The sequence below is a fragment of the Solanum lycopersicum genome, chromosome 4 (assembly GCF_036512215.1).
Source record: "Solanum lycopersicum chromosome 4, SLM_r2.1".
NCBI lineage: Eukaryota > Viridiplantae > Streptophyta > Magnoliopsida > Solanales > Solanaceae > Solanum > Solanum lycopersicum.
This window is the reverse complement of record NC_090803.1, coordinates 67,189,910-67,204,550: the sequence shown is the minus strand read 5'-3', so window position 1 is coordinate 67,204,550 and position 14,641 is coordinate 67,189,910. Positions and strand designations below refer to the sequence as shown.

Here is a 14,641-nt window from a genome sequence, read left to right as displayed (position 1 = left end):
TGGTTCTTTTGCTTCCAAGAGTTACAATTTGTATCATAACCGATACAAGTTGGATTGAATCCAGACATCGTAGACCTCTTCATGTTTTTTCCATCGAACCATATTGACCCGACTAATCTAGAGTTTGGGGCACAAATAAACTAATATCATATTTAGGACCTTATATCTTATCTAATGGCCCATAAGATAGGGAAGACTTCACTTGAATAGAGGCATAATAATCTATTGGATCACATCAAGGTATCTAAAGCCCAACACCTCCCATAATGAGGAGCATTTGTACATATGGCCAAATACCTCTCTAGGGTCATATCTTCGATGAGTTACAAATGTGTCGTACCTAATCACCTTTCTCCTCAAATCTATCATCTACACACCAAAGCATTTGTGGTCATATCTTCGATGAGTTACAAATGTGTCGTACCTAATCACCTTTCTCCTCAAATCTATCACCTACACACCAAAGCATTTGCTTTGTGCTCCTCTGTCTCACTTCCCGCATCTTGTCTCTCCACTATCTTCGTCTAAACGAGGAGGATGGAATTTCAAATTGTAATGGAACATTGTGAATACTTGTAATAAAGTTCATTCTTACCACAATTCTAAAAATATACATCATTAAAATCTACCAACAACCAAATAGGCACACCGTGAATGAAATGCACAGAAGAGAAATCATACGCTAAAAGTTTTTCTCAATAAGCAAAAAAGATGTTACAAACAAAGCTCATAGCTTATGAGAAAAATGCATAATCTTATTCATCCAACATTTTTCAATCAATTAAAAGAAGCTCAACTATATCATAATAACGAAAGGAAGAGAAAGAATGCGGGTAAAACGCTATGCAAGATACCTACATTGTACAACATTACTGTAAAGTCGCCTGAACTTACATATCAGCCAGCAATATCTGTTTGTACGCTACCAGCTCTTCTATTCTTTTTTCTGTATTAAGTCAGAAACAACACTTCATCACTTGCAAAAATGATGATACCTCTAACGGCGATAGCCTGAAGATGGTGGCCCTCTATCGTTTCTTCTTCCTAAAGCCGAGAAGTGATTGCTGGAGGGACGTGGGTTGCCATAACCCCGACCAGCATTTTGGTTTACTTGCGGAGCCCATCCACCATCCTGTGGGTTATAGGGTCCTGGCTCATAAGGTGGGTGATAGCTTACTGGCTCATAAGGTGGGTGATAGCTTCCTGGCTCATAAGGTTCATGATAATTGGGGTAACTACTGTATCTACTCTGCTGGTGAAAATGATCAATCGGTGGTACTGGTGATTGGCTAACATGCTGCTGACGATTGGTATGAGAAGAATAACTATATCCGACATTTTGCTGCGTCACAGCGGCTTGATGTCCATGTCTGTGATAATCCCTGCTAGGAGGGGCAGGTTGGCCACCCATCTCATACAGAGGAGGAGCCCTACTATATGGATCAACTGCAGCTGGGATATAAGCAGGGTGGTAACTCTGATCATACTGATAAGGCGCAGCAGCTGTGTCATCTCGAGCAGAATAATCAAAATTAGGGCGAACATGTCCCTGACCATTGTATCCTTGAGAGGAAGGAAAAGGACCAGAAGGATATGGTCCTGGTTGAGCATGTAAATTATCCCCACGGCCACTCCTAATCTGCAAACTATTAGAAACCAGCCTGTGTGCTGCCTCTCCAAGGTGACGACCAGAGTTTCCGCCAGGGTGGTGGTTCCTGAAATGAAGTACACAGCTACATGAAATTTAATGGACAATATAGACATACTAACAACTTGGCATCATTAGACATCTCCATCCAACCAACATATCACAACAAACCTTCCATTTTCCCAAGGTTTCCTCCCAGAATCCTCATGCCACAACACTGGATCAGGTTTTATATCACTGAATGTCACCATCTGCATAGTAATGATGCAGCATTAGTGAGGAAAAAAAGAAACTAAAACTATGCAGGTTTTTTCTGTTATATACAGGTCAAGCATATATAAAAAAAACACAAGGTACTTGAACCCCTCCTCTCTCCTTTTTAAGCGAGCATCACCCCTCCAGGAACTACATCTATATAGCCTAGTAGGGGTCTCAGCTTCAAAGTCCAAAATTCTAACAAATTTCAACTATACATGTCAATTAATGATATGTATCTTCAATTTCAGGAAGTTCCTAAGTTCTGTCAAACCTTGATCAATGAACCTACAAGACCATTCTCTCTTAACATGTGAAAGTGGAAAGAAGAGGCGAGAATTTGTGGGGGACAGGGCTCTTTGAGGCAATGGTTTTGAAGGAACCTCAATAGCAAAGGAAAGGAGCAATGCTGAGAAGGAGAAATTGTGGAGTACCTAAACTGTTTTGTTTGCTCAAAGCCTGATTTAACTTTTAACAGTTGGGAAAAGGACTCGGGCAAGCTGCTTATTAGGTTTATTTAATCACACTTGTATAATGAATAAATTTATTTTTAAGAAAATAAAACAATATGCATCTTTGGCTACCAGTCAATTATTAAAATTTGCTTCAGCAATTACTCTCACGAACTGCTTCCACCCATATTTATTCAAGAATTGAGTTTTCAACGATCAAAATATGTTTTGGTCAAAGCAATTTTCAAGATAAGATATGTATTATCAAGCAAATGGTTAGAAATTTGGAGATTATGTAATATATCAGAAAAGTGGTTTGACCAATACCTGGTTTGGTTGTTGAAATACTTAACCAGGAGAAAAAATATCTAGGACAAAGGAAGCATTCACAAAGAAAATCTTAGGATATCCTTCTAGTCAAGAACATGGTATGGTCTTCCACCTTACCCTCCCCCCAAAATAAAAGGACAAAGCGTGGATCTCTCAGATAAATTACCTTCTTTGGAAAAATAACCCCTTTAGGTGGTCGTGTGATGTGCTTATGGGCATCAGGAAGTTTGTATATTGCACATCTGAAAATGCAAGAGCCACAAAGCTGATCAGAAATTGTACAAATATTATCATTTGTCAGTACCATCAATTGGTACACAGATGCTCAGTGAAAAGCTAGGTTTCTTACATGACTTGATTGTCCATAATATCTTCCAACCCATCCATAGGAGCTCTAAAAATTGGAGGACAAGGATCTCCAATGCAAAGGGATATGTAGCCATTCATGCCACCACTGCATACCATTAGGAAAAAAATCAGAAGAGTCCACCTAGGACTTTGGTGATTGAGATAGCTAGGTTTTCATCACAAGAGCCATCTAAAAAACCGAAAAATCATATAGAAAAAGGAAACACAAAGACCAAGCTCAGATAGAGACAAGAAAGGCTAAAATTAGAGGACAAGGATCTCCCAAACAAAGGGATATAAAGCCATTCATCATCCTACCACTGCATGCACCGCGCTAGAAAAAAAATCAGAAGAGTGCACCTAGAACTTTGACGATTGAGACTCAAGCTAGTTTCTTTTATCACGATAGACCAATAGTGTGGAGATTTAGTATGCAGAAAAATACATAAGCAAAGGCTAAAAATTGGAGGACAAGGATCTCCTAAGCAAAGGGAAATGTTGACATACATTCCAGCATTGCATGCACCATTAGGGAAAAAAATAGAAGAGTCCACCCAGGACTTTGATGATTGAGATTCAAACTAGGTTTTATCACAATAGACAACAGTAATACAGATTTAGTATGCCAAAAAAAAAGAGACTAAATACAGAAGAATCATGCAGAAAGAGGAAAAGAGAACCCAATTCAGACAGAAGATTACGACTTCAAAACACAATTGAAGGGGTCCGGCTGGAGTCACATAGGTCATATAGCAAAACAAACCTTGCTTTTGGGTCCAAGCGCTCCTTCACTTCAACGCGTTCGTCGTCTGTAAGCTGCTTACAGCGATCATCAAGAGAAAAAATGTATGGAGACAAAGGGTGAGATAATGACACAAAAAGCATATCATTCATCACACAATTTCTTCGTGCTTCTTCCTCCTGCAAGAAAATGACTAGATTAGTAAAATGGATGCACTAAGATAGTTCAACTCAATTCAGAAGTGACGACATTATACCGTCAGGGTATGTTCAACTTTTGCAACCTCTGCAAGGAGCCGGGCTTCATCAATGAAAGGTAGTTTGGCAATGCCCTTCACATTAAGAAAGAAGTAAGCACAAAGATAATTTTTGTTTTTTATAAAGGTAACTGATGCCGGTACAAAGATATGAGAATACTGTTCTTAAAAATATTAATTTAACAAGTACCTGCCATGAAAAGCGCTTCCCATTCATGTCCACCTCAAAATCTGTCAACAACATTAAGGCATGATATATTTTAAGGTCTGAGATATTCATTTAGTGGGAAAGAACTCTAAGCAAGATACAATACTGGCAGATGGCATACGAGTTATCCTGTATTATAAAGTAATTTAACAGATCTACAATAAGTAACTTGTCAAAATGAGAAACATGATGTCATACCAGAAGGATAGAAGTCGCTAATTGGAGAGTTTGGGTCTGTCATCAATTGCCTATACTGTTCAGGAAGAGCATGTGAACTGCATATAAACCTAGTCAGCACCCTCCAGCAAGACATCTAGTATGAAATATACAAAAGTGAGGTATAAACCTGGCAGCAGGAAAAACTCCCAACAGCTGATTGAATGGTTTGAATGGAGAACCTAGTTCAAAGGTAATATTCAACTCCCCAAGACCCTTGAGGTCAGAAGCAAAAGGAGCATAATGATAAGGATAAAACCTGCAGAGGAAAAACTTGAAGCAGTGAAATCAAAAACACAACTATTGTTTTGCACAACACATTTGATCTTATTAAATCTCCACATCATTTTTTGTTTCTAGCACAACGAATGTTCCAGTTTTTCAAGGAAAAGAAGAATAAAAGATAGCATGTTAAGTAACCGATAAAACTATAAAAAAAAAAAAAAATTAAAATAAACAAATAGATTTGTGCGAGCACAAATGTGGACAGACTTGAATATAAGTCAAAGACCTACGCACGGTCATGTTATTTAGAACATCATTCATGTCATATCATAGATCCACATGCATGCACTGATGCACGAAAAACTCCAGTATCACAAAGGGGGAACTTACCACTGCCAGGAACAAACACCTTCGTAATAATAGTGCATAACCCAGCACAACCCTTCTGTGTATTTCAAGACCTAATAAGATAAAAACCATATACGAGATTGAAATCACCTTCATATGGATGCAGATGCATACAGAAAACTAAACCTTGCACAATTGCCTAAGACTGATAAAATTCATCGAAAAACAATCCATCTGGATTTTATCCTCAACAGCTGAAGTGTGCAGTTGATTTAGGTCGGCTATCATTAATGAGTTTGAATGTAACATTGTGGCATCTAGAAAACCTCCCAGGCATTGATCTATTATAGACCTATCCATTACTACAAAAGCCACCAGAGTGCACCTCTCACATGGAAAAATAGCTCAAAAGAATCGTGTATTCCGACAGCTAAAAGTATTTTGAACCACAGATAAACTGTGTTTTAACTTAGATGCGACAAATTATCTATTCCAAGATGCCGAGTTGTAAAATCCCAACCACCTAAAAGTTTACCCTTCATCAATAGTGATGCTACTCAAGTTTAGATAACTTACAATGTCCTTTCGTACTTCTTCCATCTCCTCAGGTGTCTTTGCAGAAAATTTTTCCTCATAATACCTTTCTTTCCATCCTGGCACTCCCAGTTTGATCTGTAGAGACAAATCAGATCACAATCCAGCATAAATATGTAAAAGGCAACAACAAAAGTTGCATAAATTGACTTCTACTTTCGGTTTTTAAAAAGTATTAACAATTATAAGATGCCAAAGATGTTAGATCCAAAAAAACACACCAGCCTTACTAAGTTGTCGATTAGCACTGGGTTTTTTTCCTAATAAACTAGATTCAATAAAAGGCATCAAGAAGATGCAGAGAGTACATGATATGGCATGGGCTTATATTTTAATAACCGTTAAAATGCCTCCGAGCATTCCATGATCACAATCTCAAGTACTTCGGGTGGATCACATCTATTTGAATATACTCTTGATAATCATCAAGATCTCATGAGTATTTCACCAACAGTTATTTTAAAATTAATATAAGAGAAGTGGTTACAATCATGTAGTCTATTCTATGTAAATATGTATAGCTAGTAAATTTTGCATTTATCGAAAATTCACCAACAGCCATTTAAACCATTTTATACACTTAAATGACTCCAAAGGCTTTTTCTGCAAATCAACTTCCAGACAAACTTGAAAGCACATCATGCTGATACATGCATCACTATCTGAGTTGTATATTGTAGTTAAGAATTAGACAAGTGGTATAGGCTTGACTGAAAATTTCATTAATGGACTTGTAAAACATGACCAGAAAGCTTTAACTCATGGATCTCTGCAATCCCTCCCATGCTATGTTAGTTTGATGTAGGTTTACTTGATCATTCCAGATAAGAACGGCAAAATGAGTAACATAGATCTCGTGAAATCAAAACTATAGATTTTCAGTTACACCTCAGAAGTTATAAATTATCAACTCAAAATTTCTTTTCCTGATCTCTTGGATCACATGAAGCCCTTCCGCTAGCAACCTGACCTTAAGAGTTTGTAAAAGCTTATAGGAATATGTTGTTTACACACCTTGTCTTCCTCGGCATTCTCTGAATTAAAAACATCATTCTTCTCACGGATCAACTTGTTGAGCTTTGTTTTCAGTTCTTCTTTGTTTTCTAACACCTGATGTCACAAACCAAAAAATTGTGTTAGATGGCATTCAGAAATGCTTAAAGGGAATGAAAGTAATGCATGCAGCAAATAAAGGGCGAAGGTAAGATAACACTATCCACTCCTACAAGAGACCTAAACAAAGCTAAGTACATCAGACACAGCTTAGTAAGAATCACATATACATGCCCCTAACTAAGGAGGAAAACATACTTCAGTTTCGAGGCTATCCTCAGCTTCAACAATTGCAGCTCCTATCGTGGCATCAGAACTCAAACGTGCAGCTTTTTTGGTGCGAAAAATAGATCTTGTATCATCAACAGGCTCATAGTATTCATTCGGAAAGTCGAGGACGGAAAGACTTGATGTGCCTTGCTGAAGTTGGGGACGTCTTACAGTTCCTCCTTGTTGAGGACGTCTTGCAGTTGCCCCTTGTTGATAGGGAGAAGGAGAAGGACCTGAAGCAAGCCGAGAACCACTGAACCGAGCAACTGGAACCAAAGATTCAGGTTCGGCTCGAGGAGCAGAATCATCTCCTCTTTTTAACTGGGCCTTTTCACGCTTAATTCTCTCAGATTGTCTCTGGAAAAAATTAAAACATAAAAGTGAAATGTCTGCCCATTTACATGCAATAGAAGGCCCATACTCAAAATTACCTATTTTTAATATATAATGTAACTAGTAAGCAATCAAACGGACAGAGTCCTAGATTCAAGAAAGGACACTTTAAAGATCTTGATAACAAGAAATATTGAAAGCCTCATCTCAAAGAAGATTTTGCATTAGAATAGAATAGAAAAGTTTAATTGCAGAATAACACTTCAAACAAAGGCAATTGTGTTGAAAGTAGTAGCAAAAGTCAAACATAAAAAAAATCTTCACTAAATTCACCACAAAAATTTTGAAGTTAAATTAGTGCCACTAACACTGCTATTAAGGTTTTTCACAATTAAGAATTATCAAATAATTCCAGTCCCTTCCCCACTTTTTTTGCTCTGTTCCCTTTATCAATTTCAACTGATGGGTGAAGATAGGACAGAGCAGCATGAAAAGCTTTACATGTTAAGATGCTACTCAAGTTTACAATCAAAAGACAAAGATTAAGTTTTTTCACACATCAAGAATCATCAAACAATTCCAGTCCCTTCCCAAATTTTTTGCACTATTCTCTTTATCAATTTCAACTGATGTATGAAGACAGGACAGAGCAGCAAGAAAAGTTTTACATGTTAAGATACTACTCAAGTTTACAATCAAAAGACAAAGATCTGCAACTACACAGAAAGCAATACCGAAAGGTTCCTTTTGTTAAATTCCAAAAGAAAATGCAAGGAATTGGTCAGACAAGAGCAGACCTGATGTAACCGCGCTCTTTTCTGAAATATCTTATCTTCATATGATCCCACGGCCTGAATGAAATGTTCTACTCTGCTAAGATTTGGCTGGAAAAGTAGTAAAGGAATCAATTCATCGATACCAGTAAAAGTTCTAAAAATTACTAGGAAAACATAAAATATTTAAATCTATCGGCTTATGGAAAACAACCAAATACCTGGCTACCATCAGTTAAATAACCTTCCATTGATCTAAACTCCTTCTTATAGACAGCCAGTAACAAGTTTATTGCTCCCTGAACAGGACAATACAATCAAAATTACATATATGAAGAAGTCATAGTACAACCTTCTCAAAACAAGACAATTGTAAGGGGATTCTTATGAGACAAAGACTTCATTACTGGATGCCGGTAACAGATTCTTGAAAACAAAATATCTAGAAAATTTATAAGTTCGTGTTTTATAGCTGAAAGAGGAAAACATAGAAAGGAAGGTTTTCACTCAGTCGCCAGCCATGGGAGAAAAGACTTTTCCAAGTTGGCTAGTTAAAACCTCCAGTTTACTCTTTACTTGTTCTTTCTTATCCATCAGTTCTTCTGTTCTCTCTCACTCATACCCCCTTTCCATAGGCAAGGGGATTGCCAGAGCAAACAACGGGTTTTTCGTCTCCTAGAGGCATGTAGCACTATTTAATACATAAGTTCTAATAAGCTAGCTTTTCATCTAAGTGATAAAGTTAACAAAGGTTCCTTTCTTACAAATCAGTTACCCACACATGTTATAAATAACAGTTCATGTCATCTATTCCTATTTCACAAAAAGAAATTGAGCAAGACCCTGCCAAGTGTCTCTTTTACAAAGTAAGCAATTTAGAGCTGGAAAAAAGGTTTCCTGTCATCATGTTACCCCAAAATGTAGTCACGGCCTCTTACTTTATGAAAGATGACTAGTTGAGCTTGCCCTCAAAGCTAGCCCTCAAAATCATTGAATCCAAATCCCAAGTTTAGATTAAAAAGTAACAAATCATTGACTCAACAAAAGAGATAGACAACACCATAGGATACATTCTTTTTTAGTGTCAGGTGTAAAATATATAAAGTGACAATTTCTTCAGGTTAGATAAACAACGATCACATTAAAAGATGACAAAGTCATCTGAGCATGAGTCATGACTGGTTGTATTCTACTTTATTTAGCCACTCAGAAGTACAGTAAAGAGACTTAGCCACCGCTATAGAAAACAAGCGAAATCAATTCCAGAAAGAACAGACCTCGCGGATCTCAAGAGTAGGCATGTGTGGGAGAAAATCATTTCCAACAAAGAAACAAATAAATATGAAGTCGTCGATGATCCGCTCGAAATCAATCTCAAAAGGAGGATTTGGGATTCTCATATCAAATTCTAAATACTCCCGCAAAGTCCATATGTGGAGGAACTGCAACAGATGCACAAGATTAGTAAAGAAAATTACAGATGTTACTTGTCAATAACATATATTGTATTTCTTTCATCAAGAACATCTTCAATTCAAATGTACCTGGAAAGGTTTTTTTGCCACAACCTCAGCATTGCCTTTCTCATCGAATTCTCCTGCTTTCCGTTTCGCCTTTCCTTCACAATCTGCAGCTAGGTGACCCATTTGACCACAAAGGAAACACTTATCCTGCTGACCTGGCGTAAATACAACCTGGCACACAGACGCAGGATACGTCAAATGAGATGTGAAGTAAAAGATAAACCACAAGACTTCTAAAAAGAGATTCAAAATATGACGAAACGTTATGGTGAAGATGAACCACAACCAACATCAAGAATTTAAAAAAAAAAACAAGGGAAAAGAAAGGAGAATCTTCTCTATCCAAAATCAGAATGGGTTCCTTGTGAACATAAATAAACTCCAGTGTCCTATTCAAAATCATTTCTAACTAAACTGTTGATATGTGTAACTAGAGCACACAATTAAGTTGAGCGTAAAACCTCTCTGAGTATGGAGAAGTGAACTTCGTGAGTAGCCAAAGCCAACATGATTAGATCTGCATCCTGTCATGTGGAACCAGAATCAGATATATAAGTTATCTAACATAAACTAAGAGAAATCAGAAAGAAGTTATGAGTGCAAATTGCAAACAATTTTTAAAAGATTAAGACATACCAAACCGTAGAGACAATGGCGTGTATTTGGGTCATAACCAGGAAGATTTCTTTGGAGTCGAAGATAGGACATAATTTTATGCTCCCCTTCACCAGGAACATTTGCATCAGAAAGTATAACCTTCAAACAGTAACTGAAATAATAAGTACGGTAATAATTCAACATCATTAACAGGGAAAAACAAGAAAGAGTATCCAAAGAAAACAAACAATGAAAATATAAACAGAACGAATTTACATCAAAAGATACCTTGACATTTTTCCATCCCGAATCATGGTTCAGTCTAAGATGAACATAGTACTGAAGAGCAATTGACAATGTGGCCATGAACTGAGTTCCGGGAGTGATGATATTTGAATCAAAAACTTGTGACTCTTGCTTTGGGGGGAGCTTCCTACCCTCTCTCTCGAATTCCTCCCGCAGCTTTTCCTCCTCAGCTGCCTAAAAGTGATTCCATGAGATAAAAACCTAAAAACTTTGAAGTTGAAAATAAATTCCTACAGAAATTTAAAATTGCAATACCGCATCTGCAGCATCTTTTGCTGATCTAAAACGTCTAGATCTCTGCTGATTCATTTTTGCCCTTGGTGCAACACCATCTACCACATATATCAGTCAATAATTAGAACTAAAATCTCAGTCAACTTATAATTATGTAAAATACATAGATTAACTGTACAGGCAAATTATTCAATAGGAGATCAATATATTAGAGAAGGAAATTTGTGCACTGGCAAGTATGTATAGGCATGTTAAACTATGAGAAACTATCTTAATCTGAAAAGGGGGAATGTGATCTAAGAAGTCGGAAATCGGTATAATGGAGTTAATTAACACACATTTTAGATCCCTTTTACAATACCATTTTTGTTATATTCCCCATTTACAAACTTTTGAGATGATATTTGTTTTCCGTCATCCAACTTCTGCTATGTAATTCACTTTTATCCAAAATACAGCATCCATACATCATAAATACAAATCGACCTTATTACCCACCAATAGCCATATATAGCAGCTTTCGAGGACGCACCATAGAGAAAAGCCTGTCTATGTAATCAAACATGCACTCAAAGACCTCCTCAAATGTTGTAGGAGAGGGCTGCATAAAAAAGTGTAGTTTGTTAGAAGACTATGCAGAAGAGATGGAAATAACATACAGACACACAGAGCTAAACTAAAGTCCAGAATCCTCAAATAGTATCCGATATGATTTAAAATTGGCCATCAAAAGAGAACTTTCCCACCTCTTTTTATATTTTCCCATTTATTACAGCGGGGAAAGACAGGTGGAAATTAGGTCAAGTTAATGTTGTTCAGATAAAACATCCCAAAAGGGAACAAAACCAATTGATTATGCAGGCAGTATAGAAATCTAAAATTATGCATATAGACTAAGTTCAAACAAAATAAAAACCATCATGTACAATAGTAAAACAAATGATTAATTTCTGTACGTCTAAAAGCTGTTCTTGAAATAGACGCATGTAGCATTAAATCAGTAGATAACTAAGATAGGCGTGCCCAAACTTTTTTTTTACGACACCATTTGTTTCTTTGAGAGCTTTAATTTTGGACACCATGTATATCTTCAAAAACTCCAAAACTGATACATCCTCTTACTACAAGTTTTTCTATTTACATTATTGCTACAAAATGAATGAGAAACATGATGAAAAAATGGATAGTACATGGATAGTACAATAGCAGCATGCAAGAAGTCTACATTTTACATTTTTAATCAACATATAATTTTCTAGACAGAAAATATCACCAATACATAAGCATATCTTAAAGTGAAACAAAAATATTCCTTCCTAGCCAAATTATCAATCTATGGCTCAATCCAAATAAGCTTGTTCCACTATATGAATTTTCACAGCACGACAATTTTACTGTGGCCACAACCTACTGCAATCATGCAAATTTCCACCACCCACAAGATATATATACACAAACAGCTTCTTTTAAACATCACACATACAATTAGCAGCTATTTTGCTCATCTCAAAGCTTATTAAAATCTTAAAATTTCCTTCTTGTTCCTTAAACCTAGCAAAATTCTTGGCTTATACATAAAATTTAATCTCTAACAAACCCACATTCTGCTCAATTGTACATAAATTTCAAAAGACCATACTCAATTTAGTTGGGATCGGCAAACCATTAACTAGCTCCACAATTCAGCTAAAAGGAGACGACATTTCGATTATAAATAAATAAAAAACAAGAGTAAAAAAGTACGCACTCTATCTTCGGGATGAAAACATGGATGAATGATACCATTCATATCCAGATACAAATTATCATACTCGATGTTGTTGGGATTAGGTTTGCTTGTATCCACCGGAATTCTTACATCTTCGATAACAACGGCCTCTTCTTCTACCACATCCACCACAACCATCGGATACTTCTCAGCTAACCATCGGTAAAATGCCGGAACTCCCATTGTTATGGGATTCTCAAATCCCCTTCGATTCCACTTTTCTCAAGCCTTCAATTCAATGAAACTGAAAATTTGAGAATTGAAGAAAAAGAGAAGTAATTTAGAAACTGAAACTAAACCCTAACCCTAGGAGAGATGTATTTACCCTATTTGAACAAGGATGACGGGGCTCCGATTCAAGAGAGATCTTGTAGGGCACAAAAATTTTAGGACAATAATACCCTTATTTAGATGAAATCGAGAGAATACGTAGGGTTATTTTTGTACAATAAAAGTACAAGTGTTAAGAGGGAATTATTAGGATGATAATATCCTCCGCGGTAGTTTGGTAAAAAAATGAATAACGCATGGATTAGTAGTGCAGGGATTAGTAATATATAGTTTACTTTTATCAAGTGTTTGGTTCATTGTTTTCAATCCCAACTTGTATTTGAAATCAAATTCTTTAAAAATTTCTTTTCCAATTATACCTTTATATTATTATGTAACTGGATCAAGATAGATAATTATCGAAAAATAATTCTTTTATGACATTCTAACTACATGTGAGAAGAATAATTTTATTGTCATGTTTTCAATTTTCTACTTGAATTATTTGAGGATAAATAATTTTCATCTTAATAAATTAATCACTAATAAAATGTCAATTTTAAATTTTAAAAAAAAGATAAACCAACTACTTTTAAAATTATAAAGACGGTCAACAATTGGAAAATTGAATAAACCATATACATTTACGCATAAAAAATTGCAAGTTATAATTTTAATATGTATATAGTTTTTTTAAATTGTTCAAAATACGAATAATTAGTGATATATTTGTCTTTTAAATAGTAAATGTTAAATAACTCACATTTTGAATTTGTATTGATTTGAATTAGATATATTTAGCTCTCTAAATAATTTGTAAACTAATTTATTTAAATAATTTTACTAGTACATGTATAAAATATAAAATCAGAAATTAAAATAAAAATTTAAAAGATTTGAGGGATATTTTTATCTTTATGTGCTTATCCCATGACATTATATTCTATGGATTACTAATACCTCAATGTAGAATGTATTAACTAATCAATGGATTAGTTATATATAGGCTCACATTCCTACCAAACACAGTATTAAATTATATCACATATAATACATGAATTATTTCTTTTAATGCAGCCTATCAAACGTCTCCTTGCTGAAAAATAAAATTATTCAGATAGGCAAAAGACTTTATTTAACTTTAAAATTTTCGTACGTTGAAAATATGTAATAAGCATTTATTCACAATCCTAACAATCAAAGTAAACTAGGGTTAGAAAACTATAATTCTAAACACAAAGTAAATTAAAATTAGGAACTACCTAATTACTGAATTCTAATTAAACATGAATAAATAAATAATATAAATAACAAATCCTAAAATTAGTAAGGAATCATGTTTCAGTTCATTTCCTACATTCGATGAGATCTGTAGAATACATATTACATAGGGTTGTTTCTGTTCTTTAATCATTTTTAATAAAGTTAAATATAAGTATCAATTTTAAGAGGTTATTATATTCTAGTTATGAGTTTGTATAAGACTCTGACGTTTTAATAATTAAATACGTATTTATTACAAAAACATAAATGCTTATCGAATTATGGTTATATTACAGTTATGAGTGTGTAGAAGAATTGTCGTATTTATACAGTCTAATTTAATATTGGGCAACTTTCACATATAGCAAACAAAAAAATCATATTTGTATAATATAGCAAACTTTGCATAATTGCGCTCCATAGCAAACATAAAAACTGTATAATTCGCTATACATATAAAAGTGTATAATTCGCTGGCCTAAATTGTATAATTCGCTGGCCTATTTCGCTGCAATTGTATAATTAGCTTTGCATACAGTTGAATCGAATTAAAATGTATGTATATTGCATAATTATAAGTGTATAGCAAGAAGATATATGTTTTTCTCGCTTTATACAAAAAAAGAAAC

At 35.1% G+C, this 14,641-nt stretch overlaps 1 protein-coding gene across 2 annotated transcripts; it reads right to left on the bottom strand.

Moving 5' to 3' along the window:
* Positions 1 to 680: 680 nt before the first annotated feature.
* LOC101258556 (5'-3' exoribonuclease 3) lies at positions 681 to 12,858 on the bottom strand. Of its 2 annotated transcripts, none has more exons than XM_004238295.5 (23): positions 12,459 to 12,858; positions 11,210 to 11,312; positions 10,733 to 10,809; positions 10,460 to 10,651; positions 10,211 to 10,330; positions 10,036 to 10,098; positions 9,596 to 9,745; positions 9,329 to 9,493; positions 8,273 to 8,350; positions 8,076 to 8,162; positions 6,934 to 7,302; positions 6,637 to 6,732; positions 5,605 to 5,700; positions 5,071 to 5,141; positions 4,586 to 4,714; positions 4,438 to 4,514; positions 4,222 to 4,262; positions 4,032 to 4,106; positions 3,797 to 3,954; positions 3,035 to 3,139; positions 2,852 to 2,927; positions 1,820 to 1,899; positions 681 to 1,715 (listed from the first exon to the last, which is right to left on the bottom strand). In XM_004238295.5, exons 1-23 carry the CDS (start codon positions 12,660 to 12,662, stop codon positions 998 to 1,000), a joined length of 3,330 nt encoding a protein of 1,109 aa, XP_004238343.2. In that variant the 5' UTR covers positions 12,663 to 12,858; the 3' UTR covers positions 681 to 997. The 2 variants fall into 2 exon arrangements, with proteins under 2 accessions (XP_004238343.2, XP_010320422.2); XM_010322120.3 differs by having other exon boundaries at positions 11,244 to 11,312; positions 12,459 to 12,815.
* Positions 12,859 to 14,641: the final 1,783 nt, after the last annotated feature.

Bases quoted from the DNA above. Each gene is read 5' to 3' on its own strand.
- LOC101258556 (XM_004238295.5), bottom strand. From the start codon at position 12,662: ATGGGAGTTCCGGCATTTTACCGATGGTTAGCTGAGAAGTATCCGATG. The intron at 4,107-4,221 runs GTACTTGTTAAA...CTTAATGTGAAG, and splicing joins GGAAGCGCTTTTCATGGCAG to GGCATTGCCAAACTACCTTT. The intron at 3,140-3,796 runs GTTTGTTTTGCT...AATGGTATGCAG, and splicing joins CGCTTGGACCCAAAAGCAAG to TGGTGGCATGAATGGCTACA.